The 20,000-nt window shown below is 33.0% G+C and overlaps 2 protein-coding genes across 3 annotated transcripts in view; both read left to right on the top strand.

The window, feature by feature from the left end:
• The window catches only part of LOC144959971 (serine/threonine-protein phosphatase 2A regulatory subunit B'' subunit gamma-like), a 17,447-nt gene extending 1,924 nt beyond the window's left edge, over window positions 1–15,523 (top strand). The window contains exons 2-13 of the mRNA XM_078892855.1: window positions 160–278; window positions 1,245–1,294; window positions 2,325–2,379; window positions 2,931–3,043; window positions 4,135–4,303; window positions 5,137–5,181; window positions 5,725–5,868; window positions 6,220–6,356; window positions 6,600–6,675; window positions 7,274–7,411; window positions 7,715–7,842; window positions 8,974–15,523. Coding sequence (XP_078748981.1) covers window positions 160–278; window positions 1,245–1,294; window positions 2,325–2,379; window positions 2,931–3,043; window positions 4,135–4,303; window positions 5,137–5,181; window positions 5,725–5,868; window positions 6,220–6,356; window positions 6,600–6,675; window positions 7,274–7,411; window positions 7,715–7,842; window positions 8,974–9,076 — 1,277 coding nt within the window. The 3' untranslated portion in view covers window positions 9,077–15,523. The remainder of the gene's footprint in view (window positions 1–159; window positions 279–1,244; window positions 1,295–2,324; window positions 2,380–2,930; window positions 3,044–4,134; window positions 4,304–5,136; window positions 5,182–5,724; window positions 5,869–6,219; window positions 6,357–6,599; window positions 6,676–7,273; window positions 7,412–7,714; window positions 7,843–8,973) is intronic.
• A 3,967-nt stretch (window positions 15,524–19,490) lies between these two features.
• The window catches only part of LOC144959948 (uncharacterized), a 17,074-nt gene continuing 16,564 nt past the window's right edge, over window positions 19,491–20,000 (top strand). Inside the window, exon 1 of one of the 2 annotated variants that reach the window (XM_078892830.1) lies at window positions 19,491–19,894. The gene's annotated coding sequence lies outside the window, so the exon portion shown is untranslated. Of the gene's footprint in view, window positions 19,928–20,000 lie in introns of both variants that reach the window. The other variant, XM_078892821.1, reaches the window with a different exon arrangement.

Below are 20,000 nucleotides of genomic sequence, written 5' to 3'. Positions count from 1 at the left end.
TCTCTCTCCAAACCTAGATACATTTACCCATCTTGTAGATATTTCCAATTACCTTTCATACTGATCATCTAAAATTTGCTTTTGCTTGGATTTTCGTTAAGTAGATTGTATTTAAAGCACCCTAACTTGATTTTATTGTCTTTTTCTTTCATCCAATAGAAAAGAATGTTGGAACATCTTCATCAAGTGATGAGGAAACAGAAATCTTCACTCAGCTATATAAGAAATTTAAGGGACTTGGAGATAGTCATCAAAATGTACCCAGTCTGTATTCAAAGGTATTAAATATTTTATAGTAATAATACTAATTTATACATTTGTTGAGCGCTCTACCATATCACAAGGAAGTTCTTAGAGTGCTTTTCAGGTGTGTCAGCTCATTAGATCGGAAAAGATCAGAGTCTTAAGATGATTTGTTAAAAACATCATCTGACAAAGAGTGTTGTGAATATTTTAGAAAGTGGTTCATGGGGATTGGGATGTTTTTAGAAAAAAAAGTGGGTTTTCCACATGACACATAACAGCTTTCCTAGAGTAGTAAGCAGTTTTCCAAAGGATGATGAGGGATGAAATCCAATCAGTGTATGAAACTTCAGTTTGTCATTGAGATAAGCTGGTTGACATGTGTTAAGATGTTTAAAGCACAATAATTTAATTTTACTAATTCTGTTAAAGTGGAAATTTAAGCATTGAGAAAGGTATTTTAATATTTTTGTTGTGGTCTAGTGTCATCATATTCTCTTTAATAAAGATGCCAAGATTTTTAACGGTAGATGAATTTGCACAATTGAGCCATTTCTGTTGCATGTTTTATTTCCAATAGACTTTAATAATGGGGTGACCTAAAATGATGATTTCTCATCATTCAACTTTATCTTTTATTTTTGTAGTCATTCAGGGTGGTTTTTTTAAAATATCATGTACACACTTTTCAATGGTGATTAATGTTTGGCAGATAGTTTTGTTTGCATGCCTTATATATTTGTATGTCTTTTGTATTGATGCTGTGCTGTTTAAAAACTGATCAGAGTGGACGAAGAACATTTCATGCACCATAGATTCAATTAAAGGAAATTATATGTGGTTTAATGCAACAATGATCCAATTTTGACACCATATGCGGGTAGCTGTTCATCACATCACTATTTTTTCTGTTGTTCTGACTTTATATGTAACAAAGTTTTAAAGAAAATGTGTTGTTTCATTAGTGACATGGTTTACATTTTCTTCCCCTGACTTTCTAGTTACCTTCAGAGGATGAACCACTGCTTTTGAAATTGAGAGAAGAATCAAGGTAACAACAACAAAACAACATCAGTGTTACTCCTGCCAAGCACAGGTGTCTTATTAAACATACCCCCTGCTTGTAGAATGTCTTTAAAAGAAAAAAAGAAGGAAAATAGTTAAATATTAAAATATAAAGGATGAAAACTGCCCATTCAGTAAGCTTGGAAATCTACAGCTTTTTCTTTGTTTTGGCTCCAGAGGGGATGGTGGTTGCTAATTGAGATAATTTAATTTCTATTTGTACTTTCTTTCAGTGTATGAAAATGAAACTCGAAATTTTTAAAAGAGGAAATTTGATAAAGATTTTATGTTGATGTCTTGGTTTATAGAAACTATCACCATTTTTTAAAATCTGCTGTGAGTTAAAAAAAAAATTTTCCCTATAGTATAGCGGCAACTGTCATGATAAAGTCAGGGACTATCACGATTTGGTTATCTGGAGGAAAATTAATTTTTTTAAATAATTTTTTACAGACTATTTTTATGTATGGAAATGACCCTTGCATGTCCCAGGATTATGCTTTTTTGACTAGCTAAACAAAACAAGGAACAGAAAAAGCTCTAAATCTAGATTATATTATTTAATAGTTCAAACATACTGCTGTTTTGGGTCATGACGATATTATGCGTTGAGGTGTCCCGTTTTAGCTCTTTGAAAAGTTTGCCACTATGCTATACTAAAAACACATTATGTAAACAGATTGATGACAGATTGTACTTTTTTCCTGCTTGTCCTCCTTCTCCTCCTCCGATTCCTTCTCCTTTACATCACCCCCCTTCTTATCACCTTGTTCCTATCCCTCCTTATCATCTTACTCCTTTTCCTCCTCTTCATATCAACGTTTTCTTTTTTTCATCCAATTAGTGAAGATGTCACCCCCTATAATTATTATCTGCTAATATAGTTACCTTCTCTTCAGATGGTAATCCATCTCATTTAAGGCATATTTTGTTTGCTTTTATTTTATGGTCATTAACTTATGATTGAGCAGGTCATATTTAAATTCGACTTCAAATGATCTCCTTATTCTTTACAGGGCATTGTTTCTGCAGAGGAGGAGTAGAGAACTCTTAGACAATGATGAATTGCAGGTTTGTGTATTATATTTAAGATAATGTAGTACCCTGACTTTGTTTCGGGCATGTAAAGAATACTCCTTTTTACAATCATCAAAATCCTTCCATTTAGAAATTGTGGTCTAGCATGATAGTTATTACTCAGTTTAAATGTAAATACTGTTCCCATAAATGGATGCAGACCATATAAGATAAGTAGCTCGTCCTTCAGAGGCACAAGGCCCATGGGACTTTAGTTTATCCCAGGTTCTATAACTATAACATTAAAGTTAAACAGACAATAGCAATTGCTTTGCTACTCTTTGGATTTGATGCTTGTCTATGGCAAAGTACTTCTAACAAACCCAGCTACCCACTCACTGCTGGGTGGCCATAGGGGGGTTCAGAAAAAATCTCAACCTCAACTTCTTAACTTCACCCAGGATGAATCCAGGTCCTTTTTCGTGTGAAGCGAGTACTCTACCAACTGAGCTATTGGGACCCTCATAAAAACCATATGCTTATTGTTTAATCTCTAAGGTGCTGATTTTTATTTATTTCATTTCCATTATTTTTTAAATGAAAAGAAACTGTGGTTCCTTTTGGACAAGCATCACACTCATCCATTACATGGAGATGAACAGATGATAAGCTATGATGACTTCCTCAAAGTACAAGAAGAGGCTGGTCAGAAATGCAAGTAAGTCTTTAGAAATACTTTTCAATGAATACTTTTTTTTTTTCTAAATCATAAGTTTTTTTGGGTTTTTTTTATTAGACATATTTTTTTGATTAGCATTATTACCTCACTAAATCACTTTTTTTTTTTTGGGGGGGGGGGGGGGGTGTCAAGCTCTCCATATGCTGTATAGCCACACTTACTACTGTGGTCTACCTCTAATTATCGAACATGATCAAATATCAGACTTTGGAACCGAAAAATCTTGTTTCATTATTCTTATCTGATATATTATTAGGGCTAACATTTTGAGAACAAATACAGAACTTTATTGCCTTCTTAATTAAATAAACAAATTCACATCTTCATATGGAATTACTGCATGGTCATTTTATGGCAGAAATACTCATATGTAATAATGCAAATAGTCCAACCCAGTGAGTGTAGTTGTTTTCCCAATGTTTTATCTGTAAATCACAGAGGAATTCATGTTGGTTTATGTGGCTTGGAAATATTTGTTGTTCCTTCTTCAGTAAGATCTAACGAATTTGATTTAAATATGTGGGCATATTACTCTACGTGGAATCTTTGATCAAACGAGGCAGCAAGGTGATCTGACAAATGAGAAGTTAACTCAACAATAATAAATAGACTTTTTAAAGTCAAACAAGAACCTGAATATTATATTATTGATTTTATTCTTTGAGAGTGAATTGGAATAAAAAACGAAACAAAACAACTACTTTGTCCTTGCAAATCATTGGCCTCTTAGGACAGTCTCAATATGTAACTGTGGTTATGCTTTTCAGAATGTGCACATGACTTTAATCTTTAATGATTTGCAAGTTATTGGCAAATACTTGGATACAAATAATGACGCATATTGACCATGGTGTATTGCTAGGACTGTTTATGCATAAAAATGTATCCCAAGTGCAGTGTTTGCATCGTGCAGTGAAAAATTGACTCAATATTGCTTGCTGAAAGAATAGTTAAGGACTTGAGATATGCTAGTTATCATTGAAGTGTACATCTGAGAAAAAAATGAATAACTCTAATTCTTTTTATTGAACTTATTGAAAACTAATAATCTGTTCTCATTTTTTCACCAGGCCATTTTTTCAAGCATCAGTGTTTTGCAAGCTTCTTCAAAATGATCCATTTGGAAGAATCTCAATAATGCAGTTTTTCAATTATGTGATGCGCAAAGTGTGGTTGCATCAAACTCGAATTGGGTTGTCTCTCTATGATGTTGCTGGTCAAGGATATTTGAAAGAATCTGTAAGTTTCTATTTTCAAAAATGACATGCTTTTGTCAAAGATATGATTCATTTTTGCTGTATCATTTGTTGTCAAACTATTTTGGAAATTAATTTTTGTGATATTAATCCATTATCAAAAGCTCATTACTGTGTTATTTTTAAAAAACCCAACTTTTCTGAGTGTATTTCACAGCTCGTCTGATACTTCCTTTTATATTTTCATATCATCATTTTGAAGCAATAATGAGCCCTAAACAAATTATTTGAATGGTGACTGTAATGGGGTATTATTTTTGGATAATAAATGTGATGTGATGAAAATGATAATATTAGATCAAAATTATTTAAAAACAATTTTGAAATTTTTACTGTTTACAAGATTGCATTCATTATTTTCAATAAAACGGTAGCAATTTAATTATAATTCATTTTGTATTTAAAATTAATATTCTATTTTCAGTATTTTGCTCTCTCAAACACTAAACCATGTTCAGACAGTGAGTCATGGGGCAGTCAATTTTCAATGGCATTTGTCATAATACACGCAAAAAAATATAAATGTGGATAAATGTGGTATTGTGTATATTAATTAGGCTCAAATGAAATGTACAGTCAATGATAATGGAAATGGTGACATCTCTTTATAATTGTTCTAATTCATTGCGCAAGATGTGTAAATCATTTTCAATGTATAAAAATATTTTAATTATGAATTATTTGCATTTATCTTGGAGTCTGATGTCCATTCATATTGCATTCTTTATAAAAAACTACTCTTTAATGACTATTTATATATTTATTTTTTTATTTTGCAATACATTAATAATTACTCTCTTTCTTTCCATTCATCAGGACCTAGAAAACTACATCTTGGAGTTGATACCAACATTACCTCAGGTGAGGTTTGCAACATAAAACATCTATTGTATTTATTACTGTTTTGAAATATTCTAACGTCTGCCTTGATCTTAATTTTTAATCTGGTATGGTATCATAGAACTTCATACATAAGAGCAAACACACAAAATAGTATGGCTGTTAATCTTTTGTTTACTGTCTTGTCTCTTTTTATTAAAAGTTAATAGCAAATGACATATAGAGTGCCATAGTCAAAATCCATATCATTTTTTATCAACCCAACTTTTCTATATGAAAAGGTATGAATTGTGGAAAGCTCAAAAAGGAATCAAGTTTTTAATTATTCTTCAATCCACAGTAGTCAGTGCTGTTTGTTTGGCAGTTATGTGAATGCTTTTTTGTATCATGTTTAAAGCCTCTTAAATTTTGTTTTCATTTCTATGTTGTTGTTTTTTGTTTTTTTGAATATGTGAATTCAATTCAAATGATTAAAAAAGATTTTTAATGTTTGGTTCAAATTATCTTTGATACTAACAGTCAGGTTTAACCCATTAAAATCTATTATCATATTTTTTTTTTCAGCTAAATGGTTTGGAAAGGTCATTTTATTCTTTCTATGTGTGCACTGCTGTCCGGAAATTCTTTTTTTTCTTGGATCCTCTGAGAAATGGCAGGATACGAATACAAGACATTCTTGCCTGTAGCTTTTTAGATGATCTTTTAGAGGTAACAGACAGCTTTTTCTTTTTATGAGTGTTTTTACTGATTATAGTTGCAGATGGTTATTGATATTACCTTCAATTAAAAGTGTCACAACGGCTGGTAAATAAAAAAGAATAAGCAGCATTCTTTTTCTTTTTTTTTAACCTCAGGAATGAGACAGACATCCAGTGTTTTTTATCCTTTATAAAAAAATTAGTATCGTCAGCATATTGTTTAATTATAAATCTTGTGTTTTCTAATAGTATTCCTTGAATACTTTTCTCCTGTCTTACTTTAGATGCCATTATTTCTACTCCTAGAATAAAAATTAAAGGAGTTTCAAAAAATTGGTGATATATTATTTTATATTCGCAGTTGAGAGATGAAGAATTATCAAAAGAAATGCAAGAGTCAAATTGGTTTTCAGCACCCTCAGCTCTTCGGGTTTATGGACAATACCTCAATCTTGATAAAGATAGAAATGGCATGCTTAGTAAAGAGGAATTAGCCAGGTAAGTTGTCAAAAAGAATTCTTGGAATGTCATTTATAAATTTTTTTTACAGTGGCCATCATCCTCTAATGACATTTCATGTCCTCTAAATTTTTTTAGAAACAGCCCAAGTCAAACATTAATTAAAGGCCATGGAACAAATATTCTCCATTATGTTAAAAAATCCTGACATTTCCTACAACTTCTCCAGTAATGGACAAAAAAAAACAACATATTTTTAACATTTACTTTTTCTTTACATAGATATGGAACTGGAACCTTAACTCATGCATTTCTGGACAGAGTTTTCCAAGAATGTCTCACATATGAGGGTGAAATGGTATGTGATAATTTCATTATCTGTGATATTGCTGTCCCTCTCTCCCTCTCTCTCTCTTTTTATCACAGACACTTTCTCTCTCTTCTGGGTTTTTTTTTCACTCTTTTACGAATATGGCTCAAAGAGCTTTTTTTTGAAAGTCTCATGATGGCCACTCAGTATTTATTATCTACTGTGTTTTTATTATGGCACTATATTTCGTTCAATTGCTTGTTTCTTAAGAGAGATAATAATAATAATAATAATAATAATAATAATAATAATAATAATAATAATAGATCTTTATTGTCCATAAATATGGCAATTTGTCATTTAGTTACACTTGTTATAACGTTATATGATAACTATAACATTGAACAGATATAGACTAGTAGGCTTGGTCAGAGATGAACCATTTCCATTTTCTCATCAAGGGTTATGCTAGTAATTGTTCCAAATTAAAGTTAGTATCTATACCATAAACATTTCTCAGAATGCATATGAATGTAGTGTATCAATATTCTTCCTCAGTATACCGTTTTAAACATCAGATACTGTACTTTTCTAATGATTCATTTTATCTGAGAATTGCAAATTGTTCTTTTTTTTTTTTTTTCAGGATTACAAGACCTATCTGGACTTTGTTTTAGCAATGGAAAACAGACGGGAACCCCAAGCATTGAGATATTTATTTCGTATTCTAGATGTACAAAGCAATGGCTACCTAAATGTGTTCTCATTAAATTTCTTTTTTAGGGTGAGTTTATTCGGTTGGGGAGAAAAAAATATATGTTATGACTTTACCTAAAGACTATTTTATGATAGAATTAAACTCTTTTACCTTTTATAGCAATGCACTATATAAATTTGCTTTATTCCCGTTAGTGGGATTTCTATAAAGGTTTAAATTAAAAAATATTTGAGAAATTATCTCTCATTTTCAATAGGAAGCAAAGGAGTTTTCAAAAAAATATTTTCTGGTTTTCGTACATTTTGTTATTTTCTGATTATAAAATGTTTACTCTTTTTTTTTTTTCTTTTTTTTTTTTTTTTCTTTCAGGCAATCCAAGAACAAATGAAAATTCATGGTCAGGAACCAATAAAATTCCATGATGTGAAAGACGAAATTTTTGACATGGTTAAGCCCAAGAATCCCCTGAGGATCACATTAAATGATCTCATTAAAAGGTTTGTAATTTTATCATTTGCTTCTGTGTTTCATTGTTGTCATTTATTGTTGGGTGGCACAAATAAGTTAAGTTTCAGAAATTCTATGATATAGAATGTTTGCTTTTATTTTAGTCTTTTTTTAAACATTAAAAACCAAAAGTATGCTGGCCTTGATTTGTGTTCTGACATAGAGTTCTTTAAAGATGGAGATTAACATAAACGTATGATTTGAGCACCTCGTTCTATTATTTTATGCCAGGGTAGAGGATGATTTGTAGCGAGCCTGTTTTATGCTCTCTGCTTCTCCTTTCTTTTTCTTTTTAAAAAAAAATGTTTTTTAATTCCTTTAAAAATTTAACTCTCTCTCTCTCTCTTTCTCTCTCTCTCTCTCTCTCTCTCTCTCTCTCTCTCTCTCTTTCTCTTTCTCTCTCTCTCTCTCTCTCTCTCTCTCTCTCTCTCTCTCTCTCTCTCTCTCTGAATGAGATTTCTGTTTTGTCCTGTCCCTGGCCTAAGTCCTTGGTTGGGAGGGAAACATTTAGGTCTCAAACTACTGGGTGGGGTTCCCTACCTCCACAGTGGGCAGGGAGGTACTTACAGTGTCTTCTATCCCCTTATATCTGTTTTCCAACACGCTTTCTGTCTTTGTCCCGACCCTGGCTGGTAGGGAAACAGTCAAATGCATAGTTATTGTTTTGGGAGATGATATTTTTCTCCTTGTAAATCATCTCTCTGTTATGTATTATTATATTTGTTATTTTTAATGTTAATGAAATGTAAGCATTTGAGTGTATTCCTATTTGTTGGATCTTGTGCTTGTGTCTGGGTGAGACTTATAGGTGATATCAGACTAAGTACATTGATGGTATGGTCTTGGAATCTACATCTGATCCCTATTTGTTCTCAATTCCCCTTTGTCTTACTCTCTCTTGGGTGCTTTAATTGTAATTCTAGAACTTTCGACTATCCCATTTTCTTCCTTTTTACTGGCGCTGATATAACCTAAATGGATTGCATGCACCGTAAAACCCTTAAAAACAAAAACAAACAATCTCAAACTAAGTACACTGATAGTGTGCTCAACTTGGAAGTGCTCGTAAAGTTAGTTTTATTTTATTTCAAAACTATTAATATTTTGTTACTTTATTTCAGTGGCAAAGGTGACACTGTTGTCAGCATCCTGATTGACCTCAATGATTTCTGGACCTACGAAAACAGGGAATATTTGGTACCTGACCTGTCTGATGAAGTATAACAGGACAATTCCCATGTGAATAGATGACTGATCGGTGTGGAAAATGACTTAATCAAAATATGTATGATGTAGGATATTATTTTAATTTTATGAGAATTGTGAACAGAATAATTGTGTTTTATGGGTGATTATTGTATGTTGAAACAATTATTATACTGTTTATTGTAAATAGTCAGCAACTTTTACCCAAAGTCTTTTTTGTAAGGAATGGGAATAATAAATTAATATTCATCACTTCTTATTGCCTCAGAATGTATGACAGAGTAAATTATTAAAGTTAAATATTATGAGACATTTTCAGCCTAGCAAAAAAACTTACGATGTAATTCAAACACTTTGAATTGTCACAGGCAAAGACGTTTATTTCTAAAAAAGACAGGAAAAAAAGGTATATATGATGCAGTGACAGCAAAGCAGGAAGGATAAACGAGATCTGGAGATTTAACCTCAGACTGATTATCTGTAATTAGGAGATCTGACGTTTCAGTTTCGATCACCAGTTGAGTTTTTCTTTTCTATTCTTTTTCTTTCTGTTTTGTCTTGCAATGTTTCTAATACACCTTTTTGCTTGGCACCAGTGAATATTGGAAAGAATGAGTTGGTATGATTATGATTTTGCTGAGAAAAGTAAAAGCTGCTTATTTTGTTCGTAAGAAATATGTTGTTGATGAGTAGGTACTCAACTGAGAGGTGATTGTTAATGTGGCTTTAAAGAGTTTATTTTGGCATTTTTTTCTTCTTTTTACTTTTTTACCTCAGTAACAAATAATTTTTTTTAAAAACTCAACCTCATTGAAAATTCAACCAAATGATTTTTTTAATCTTTGGAAATTCTCCGGGGAAGCATTAATCTGAAAGGGAATTTTGTTTACATGAATATGGTAAACATAATGAAATGGAAGGGGTTTCTATTTTGATTTTTAAATTGTATATTGCTCAAGGAAAAATGGAATTGTCGTTTCATAATTTTACTATCAATATTTTATGGTAATGAATTTAAAGAAACAAAAGTATATAGTCTCTCTAATTTGGAACTCTACAATCCAGACAGGTCACTTGGAGATGAGTTTTTTGTTCTCTATTCGTACACTATTTTGGGAGCAAATAATTACAGTATAGAAGATTTATGACTCTTCAATCCTAACACCAAATTGACTGACATCGTCTGTTGCCTACTCTAGTGTAATCCAATTTAAACTCTTTATCACATTCAATTAAAGTCAGGTAGGTAATCTATTTGTCGATCCAGTCCAGTCATTGACCCCGCCTCTTCAATCAACATGGCAATGCCATGTGTGTGCAATAATCAACAGGCATCAATCATGTGTGACTACTAAAGTTTACACAATCCGATAGACACCAGTCCCACAATATTCTACAGTCCAACCCCTGTCACTTAATATTGATATCATTGGGCATACATAGGCTATTGTTTTCAATTAACTCTCTCCTTACCAGCTATTTTCAGAATTTTACCTGAAACTTCATACTCAACCAACACAAAAATAGATTTTTTCGAACAGAATACTGAGGAGTTTATGCTATATTTTGTTCAGAAAAATGAGCGCTGCAACACAATGCCAAGTTTTTATAGCTATAGCTATAACAAAATGAAATCAGAATAAGAATATTGTTGGTTACATCGTAACGAATGTGACGATTTTCCTATGGGTGGTAAGGAAAGGGTTAAGGCGTCAAGAGATGACACGACTGTCAACAAAGTATCGACAATGTGACATAAGATCACAACTGAATGAGGATTATGAAAAAGACAAAGGGACAATGAACCACCTATGGTATCCATTATCACCTACAAAAAGGTGAAATAGGATTGTGACCTTGTGAAAGAGTACATGCCAACATCCTCCTGAATTTTCAATTAGAGAAATTGCATCAATAATCTAGCTCCATCAAAAATTGTTCCATGGAATGAAAGAAAAATCAACAATCCAAACAAACATAACCCGCTTTTTCCAAAAACAAAAAAAAAAAAAAAAGAACAATTCTAATACACCACACACTAGCCAATGATGAAAGCAGTATAGTCGTGTTGTTTGTCACAATGGTAGCTGAAGATAATCATGGTCTAAGGTCATAATCTCATATGCTATTTTAGGTTTTGATTCCACTATCCGAATGTCTCTGTAATTCCTACAAAAGGCTGGGAATTGAGGTGTTCAGATTTTGGAGACGTGACTGCAAATCATATTAATTTTTATGTAGAAGCATATGGTCTGTGATTTGAATTACTATTACAATAGGCTTGCAATTATTATGCGATCCAATTTGCATTGTATGAAATTGAAATTTTTGGTCAATTTATTAAATAACAAGATAAAGTTAACATTTGAAATTTTCTCCCATCAGATTTAAAAATGATTTTTCAATTCTGTACTTATTTGCAGTTTTCCTTTTTTTTTTTTTTTCTTTTAAGATGATGGTAGTATTGTTGTTTAATTTTGATTAGGATATACATATATATATAAGCCGTCCATATTTATATTGGTTTTAGAGAGATGCCTATTAATTACTATCAAATAATTCTTTCTTGGTGTGTTTTATTGCACCATGAGTAGAATTTCCTTAAAACCATATGATTGAATTGTTTATTGTATATTACATTTAAAAAACTTTGAAATTTCAATTACATAACCATAGCACTAGAACAAATACACAGGAAATTTTAAGGGCACATGAAATGTGAATAATTCTGTATGTGGTAGTACGTGTGCACAACTGATGTTAGGCAGTGCTGTTATTGGACATGTGCAAATCTTGTATGTTGTGGGTATTCTTTTCTGTTCTTGAGCATGATGAAAAGACGTAAACAATAAATGACATCATGTGAGATTATGATATGGGTCTCGATAATTATGTCTTGTTATTTTTATTTTTTTTCTCTGGGTGGGGATCCTGACCTCCCATAGGGGGCAGGGAGGTACTTGCTGTGTCTTCTATCCCCCTATATCTGTTTTCCAACTTGCTTTCTGTCTTTGTCTTGGAATGAGATTACTTGGTTTTGTCCTGGTCCTGGCTGAGAGGGAAACAGTCAAATGTATTGTTAGTTTTGGGAGATGATATTTTTTTCCTTGTAAATCATCTCTCTGTTATGCACTGTATTATGTTGTGTTTACATATTATATTATATGATTTGTGAACATTTGAGTGTATTCCTCTTTTGGGGACCTGTGCTTGTGTCTAGATGAGACTTTTAGGTGATCTCAAACTAACTACTTTGATAGTGTGCTCTTGGAATCTACATCTGTTTCCTATTTGAACCAATTCCCCTTTGTCTTTCCTTTTCTTGGGAACGTTAATTGTAATTCTAGAACTTTTAACTATCCCACTTTTTTCCTTTTTACTGGCACTTATATGACCTTATTTAAGTTCCATGCTCAGCTAGATATTAACAGAGTTTGTTTGTTTTTTTTTTTTGTTTTTTTTAGTTCACCTCACATTATTCAATTTGTTCCTATAACAACTGTTTTTATCCCTAGGTTGTTTTTTATCATTTGATTTGCTTAAGGCAGCATATGATTTTAAATATATATTGAGGACTTAAGTGCATACCATGCATACAAGTAGAAATTGATGTCTGAACATTCTTTCTCAATGTATTTCCATATCTGTATCTTTGTTTCATTGTTATTTGAAGTCTTTTAAAAAAAATTGATGCATCCTTCAGAGTAACTTGTATTTTGCACTTTATCATTGATTAAAAAGAAAAATACTTTGCAAATTCTTTATTTTTTACCTTTGGATTTGCAACGAAGTGGGATTGTTAACACATTTATACAAATTTTTTTCTAGGAGCCATTATGTTTGTTTTTTTATCATTTAACAATAACTCGGTGGAGTCCTATAACCTTCCATGGTGGACAGAGAGGCCACTTATTCTGTTGGTGAGTTTATTTTCCTGGTTTTGGCAGGGATCCATAGCTGAGAGGGAGGCAGTAAAAATTATTGTTCTTTTTTTTCTGAGAGAGATATTTTTTTCTTGTAAATCATCTATTCGTTGTGCACAATTATAGCTTTTAGTTTAGAATACATTGAAATTTGTAAGCATTTGAATGTATCATTCAAAGTGGGATTCTTTGCTTGTACATGGATAGGACTTTTAGGCATGGTCAAAGTAGGCACAGTGTTGGATTGCTTGTGGAATCTTCTGTACCCTATTTGAACCAGTTCCTTTTGTCGTAATTTTTTCTTTTTGTAATTCTAATTTCAGCTCTCCAACTTTTCTCCTATCATCTTCCTTTTTCCTGGTGCTATAAAAGCTTTAAAAGCAAACAAAAAAAAAAGACCATAGCAACTTGTTTTGTAATTGCAGTTTTCATTTTGGAGGAGGCTATTCTTGCAGCATCTTCCATCCACTTTTATTATATGTTTTTCCCTTACATTTTGCTTTCTGTCCTTGTCTTAGAATGAGATCACTTGGTTTTGCTCTAACCCTAGCTGGGGTTATTAGCCGAGAGGGGAACATTTTATTTTCCTTGTAAATTTTTCATATATTGAATTTATCAATAGCATTAGTGTATATCGCTCCATGTCAGGACCTTTGGTCTCAGATCTCAGATTAAACACATGATCTTAGTATCCCCTTCTGATCTGTATTTGAACTAGTCCGTCTTATTTTTCCTAGGTCCTTTTAAGCACATCTTCACTCGATGTATTTTAACTGTAGGCTGTATGAGGCTGAGTCGCATTTAACTGGCCAAATGATAATATTCCCGCTGGGTGTACCTATTACCATTCTCCTTTATCTTTTTTTTCTTGAGACACCTGTGGCCCGTGAGTATTGTAGGCACAAACCGCTTTTTTGTTTTGTACCATTTTTTAAAACAAAACTTGTCACATTTCTTTTGACTATCTAACATCTCTCTCTCTCTCTCTCTCTCTCTCTCTCTCTCTCTCTCTCTCTCTCTCTCTCTCTCTCTCTCTCTCTCTCTCTCTCTCTCTCTCTCTCTCTCTCTCTTTTGGCGCTGTAATGACTTTATTATGTCACAATTACCTTTAAAAAAGATAAAAATTAAAGATTATCTTTCCTCTCTCTCTGATGCAGAAATCATCTTAAACTGTCACAAACGCTGTAAAATCCTTGTTTACAATTGATAACTTGCTCATTTAACTCATTTATTTATATTTAGATGTTTTTGCAATGACAGGTACAATTAATGAATTTTCGTCAACTTAACTTATCATTATCAGCTTTAATCTCGGAGTTGAGTACACAAAGTCAAGAAAATAAGCACCGTGAACAGAATACATCCAAAAATCCCTTTCACAACTAATTTTCTATTGGTTATGAAATCATTTATTGGTGAACATTATTGATCATATTTTTTCCCCTCAATATTATCCATTTTTAACTATTCTGTTGTTAATATTAACATGGTTGTAATGTCATGTGAATGTATCATATTGACTTGTAAATTTGAATTATCCCCATTCAGTATTATAAATGAATAGCAGTCAAATATTTTTTAATGCATGTGTTTTATATAAAATATGACAACGGTATTGCTGAAGTCATTTTATTTAGTTTGATACACAAGTTGCTTGTGAGCATAGGAAATAAACCATTCTTCATTTTGCTTTCAAAACGCAGGGAGATATAGACCAGAATAAGAGTTGTTGACATAAGTGTTATATTGTACATGAGTATGTCGAAGGAGAATCTTTTTTTTTTTTGTAAATGAGAGTGCTTCTTGCTCTGCTTGTGTTTATAACTCTATGGCACTGATGTGGTATTCTGTTAAAAATATGAAAATATGCATCCAGTAAAATGCCTTGCTTAAAAAAAAGAATCACCCAGAATTTCTCTAGCAATTCCTGCAAAGTATCTGATTGCATTATAAGTGATTGGCTCGGATAAGCTGGTAATTATTTTTGTTGATTTGCTTCAGTCGATGCAGTTTGTGGACAATCATTGCGAGCCAACGCAAGAGTCAGCATAAACAAGCTTCAGCCATTCATGAATGTTTATGGGTGCATTTCTCTCGACACTAAAGAAATCAATTACAGCTGCTGTTTGATGCATAATTCCTTTTAAATGATTTCTTCGACTGACATGTTGGAATAGGAGAAAATTTGAAAACTAGAAATAGTAGGTAAACAAAAAATGGTGGCGCACATTTTGATGCATTGTGTATTCTGGTGCATTCAACTCAATCTGAAATAATCGATAAGCATCAACTTTTTTAGCTACACCTGGTATTACGTCTTTAACCATGGGCATATATTTTAATCCAACTATGACTAGCTAATTAATGATCTGTCTTTGTCATTGAAGATTATCTGTGTTCACTTTATATTAGGTTTTATCAATAAATATTCCAATGCTCAAAACCACAGTGTATACATTATAGTTTAGCCTCAATTATGCATGGTGATTCATTGAGGTTTTTGAAAATAAAAGGCATTCCATAGCGTTTTGACCAAGAATAACCTTTTTTTAAATTATTGTTATCATTTTTGTTGCACTCTTTTTTCTATTATTTTTTTTCCTTTTTTTTTTTCGTATTGGGTGGCATTCCCTAATGACGGGAGAACAATGGCCGTCTCGAGCTGATGGATTCTATTCTTCTATTCTCTTATAACTTATATTATATGGTCGGTTTTAAGGATAAGTGGGCTATCCCTGTTTTATAAACATGTTTTCTAACAGTTGCTTGATACCCATTAAAAGAAAATATCAGCCTTTTATGTAAAGACGTTGTATAGATAACGAAGCTTGGCTTGAGCAAATGAGAAAATGCAAATTAAAAAATATTTTGAAAAACTGTGGAAAAGCCCGCTTTATCCTTATTACTGTCCCTACCTAGTATATCATTTGCCCTTTCCATATTTCATTGTTCTGGAATGAGACCATTTAGTCTAAATTTATCAGTGCTGCTATAGGAACTACTTCTGATACCTGTTGAACTTTTTTTTTTAATTTCTTGTGTATCATGTCTAAGTGAGAAGATATCTTCAAGAGATCGCGGTTATCTAAATGACTTTGTGCTCTCTTTCTTCAAGAAAAGGTGCAATGCAAGTATTCAAACTTCCAAATTATAATCTGTCGGTAATTTGGTGCTATCGCCGAATATTGCTTCTGCTGCTTCTATTACTACTACTACTACTATTACTACTACTACTACTACTACTACTATTACGGTTACTACTACTATTACGGTTACTACTACTACTACTACTACTACTACTACTACTACTGGGTGGGGATCCTGACCTTCCATAGCGGGCAGGGGGGTACATATTGTGTCTTCTATCCCCTTATATCTGTTTTCCAACATGCTTTCTGTCTTTGTCTTGGAATGAGATTACTTGGTTTTGTCCTGGCCCTGGCCCGAGTCCTGGCTGGGAGGGAAACAGTCAAATGCACAGTTATTGTTTTGAGAGATGATATTTTCTTCCTTGTAAATCATCTCTCTGTTATGTATTATTATATTTATTTTTAATGTATGATGTAAGCATTTGAGTGTATTCCTCTTTGTTGGATTTTGTGCTTGTGTCTGGATGAGACTTGTAGGTGATTTCAAATTAAGTACATTGGTGGTATGCTCTTGGAATCTACATCTGATCCCTATTTGTTCTCAGTTCCCCTTTGTCTTATTTTTTCTTGGGTGCTTTAATTGTAATTCTAGAACTTTTTACTATCCCATTTTCTTCCTTTTTACTGGCGCTGATATAACCTAAATGTGTTGCAAGCGCCGTAAAACCCTTAAAAACAAACAAAACAAACTACTACTACTATTACGGTTACTCCTACTACTACTACTACTACTACTACTACTACTACTACTACAACTATTACTACTACTACTACTACTACTACTACTACTACTACTACTACTACTACTACTACTACTACTACTACTACTACTACAGCTGCTGCTGCTGCTACTACGGTACTATTATTACTACTACTTCTACTTCTTCAATTACTACAACTACTACTACCACCACCACTACAACTCTTACGACTACTTCTATTTCTACTACTACTACTACCACTACTGCTGCTGCTACTACTACCACTTCTGGTGGGGTTCTTTACCTCTCGTAGTGGGCAGGGAGGCACTTACTGTGACTTCTATCTCTCTATTATCTGTTTTCCAACATGCTTTATGTCTTTGTCTTGGAATGAGATTACTTGGTTTGGTCCAGGTCCTGACCGGATACTCTAGTTAGGAGGGAAACAGTCAAGTATATACGAGTAGTTAGAGTTTTGGGAGATTATATTTTTTGTCTTTTAAATCATCTATGTGTTAATATTGTTATGCACTGTATTGTTTTGTTTACATATTATATGATTTGTAAACATTTGAGTGTACCTCTCTTCATTGGGACATGTGCTTGTGTCTGGATGAGAGTTTTAGGTGATCTCAAACTGAGTACTTTGATGGTGTGCTCTTGGAATCGACATCTGTTCCCTATAATATTAACAAAAACCTTGTTTTCATACCTTTTCTTGGGTGCTTTAATTGTAATTCTAGAACCTTTTCTTCCTTTTAGCTGGCGCTAATATTACCTTAATGTGTTGCAAGCTCCGTAAAACCCTTTACAATATTATAATATATATATATATATATATATATATATATATATATACACTACTATCATTTTTTATACTACCACTACTACTCCTATTACTACTACTACTACTACTACTACTACTACTACTACTACTACTACTACTACTACTACTACTACTACTACTACTTCTACTACTACTACTACCCACCTCAGCACCAATATCACCGCCTCAAAATCATCCCCGCCACCGCTAAAGTCAAAACATGATTACCACCAACCAATCGCCACGATCACAGATAATAATAATATCAATACAGTGTACTCCATGAAAGAGGTCTTCACCTGAATGCTCTTTCCATCTTTTATTATGAAACAGAATTTTCCTAAGTCTTTTTGAGTGCCGGGTCTTTTGATTTCATTTCACGTGTATTCCCCCTTTTGTTATCACTGACGTGCATGTTAAGGCTTTTCTCATTCTTCCAACCAGCCAATCAAACATTTACTATGTGCTCAAAGCGACGTACAGATAATTGCAGATATGATGATAACCGAACACAATTGTGGGCCTGATTAAACATTATTGTAATAGACGATACTTTGATTTGGTTTGAGTGTATTTCCAATACAACAATGATACCAAAACAATTTGGGTTATCAGACATGCAAATAAGTACCTGTCGCTCAAATACAAGGGATAACGTGGATTATGCACGAATGACCATTGATTTCGTTTTATTCATCGGGCCGTGGTAGACGCAGCTGGAAATGAATGGATCGTATTGGGTTGGATAGTGCAGTATTCAGACAAATGTAACACTTTTTACTTTTACGGCAGGATTTTTTACGAATTTAACATATTATTCCGCCGATAAATATGTACAATATACCTTCCTAAGGGGTATACACACGCTGGCGCACGCACGCACTCGCATACAAACCAAATTGGATTTATTTTACATTATTGTGTGGAAAGGGGGATGGGATGGTTCATGGCCGACGTGCACGTATTTGCAGATCTGAAAGCCAGGCGCAATTGTTGGCTTGCTTTAACATTGTTGTTATGTTAATGGACATTAATTTGCGTTGGTTTGAGAGTATTTCAATAGCAACAATGGGCCCATAAAAATCTGGGTTATTAGACCTACATATAAGTAAACATCAAACATGACGTTTTCCTGTCTTGTCTCTTTTGTCACAATCTCAATTCACCTTTCATTTAATTTGTCAAATTGGTGTTTTTGTTTTATTTTCATTTGTTGTTGCTGTTGTTGGATCACGAACAAGTCCCCTCAAATGTCGGACCGCTATACAAATATTTTAAGAAATCGGGATTTTGAAAAGGCCCTTCTGCCCACTCAACAGTCATTAAGTAGTGGGTCTAATTTAAAACTGACGGAAAGTATATTGCAAAAGATCGATATCCTTTCAAAATTATAGCTCAACAATAGCTCACAAGTAACATAAATGGGGATCAAATTTGATCCATAAGTTATGCGAGTCTCTCTTATCTTATAACATTCTTTAAACATTTATTTCTGCGATCATAAGTAATCTCAATATAGATTTCGTTTTTCTTGTTGGAATCGGAAACAAATCAATTTCTGTGTCACTTGATATGTCCATCTGTGTCATTTTTAATACAAGCACTGCAAAAACGCAATGTATCATTCTCTTTCATTGTACCTAATTACATTAATGTTCTGCCCAGATAAAGAAAGAAATTTACAATTTTAAAAAGATTTCGAATTTCTCAAAGGGGACAATGAATCAATGAAGAAGCCGAAGGCGTGTGAAATGTGAAATGACTTGGCCTTGAACCTACCCATGTTATCCCAACTGTGACCAGTCATGTGACGAAGTGTTTACCTTTACCTCTCCGTGTCGTGTAGTCTATGTCTTTTACCATCAAGCTAAGTGTGTATTAAATTCAATCAAAGTCGGTGATATATCTACACACTACACGATTCAGTTAGTCACACATTCGTTGATAACGGCACGTTTGTCGATTTTACCATTATACTATTATAGTATGATCAATATTCGTGTCATCATGATTTGACTATCTGCATTTGGAATATTGACAACTAGTTTGATTGTGTATGACACATGTAAATATAGACATGAAAGTGTTTCTATATACCCACCCTCTGTGCACGATGTATTGGTTATCAGAGCATAATGATCTTTCGTGGAAGTGAATTTTTAAAATGTTCGGGATAAGCTGGAGGGTATTAAATGCATGCAAAGCCTGGTGTGAACAGTTCCATAGTTGATTAAAATGTGAGTGACGGTGGATCTTATTCATATTTTTTGGTAAGTCAGTGCCAGTAAGCAGATATGCGCGAATAACAATGGTAATATTTATATTGTGAATCATCATGAATCG

This window comes from Berghia stephanieae, chromosome 1 (assembly GCF_034508935.2).
Source record: "Berghia stephanieae isolate SIO BIC M18660-M18661 chromosome 1, UCSD_Bste_1.3, whole genome shotgun sequence".
Lineage (NCBI taxonomy): Eukaryota > Metazoa > Mollusca > Gastropoda > Nudibranchia > Aeolidiidae > Berghia > Berghia stephanieae.
This window is presented reverse-complemented; position numbering and strand designations above follow the sequence as displayed.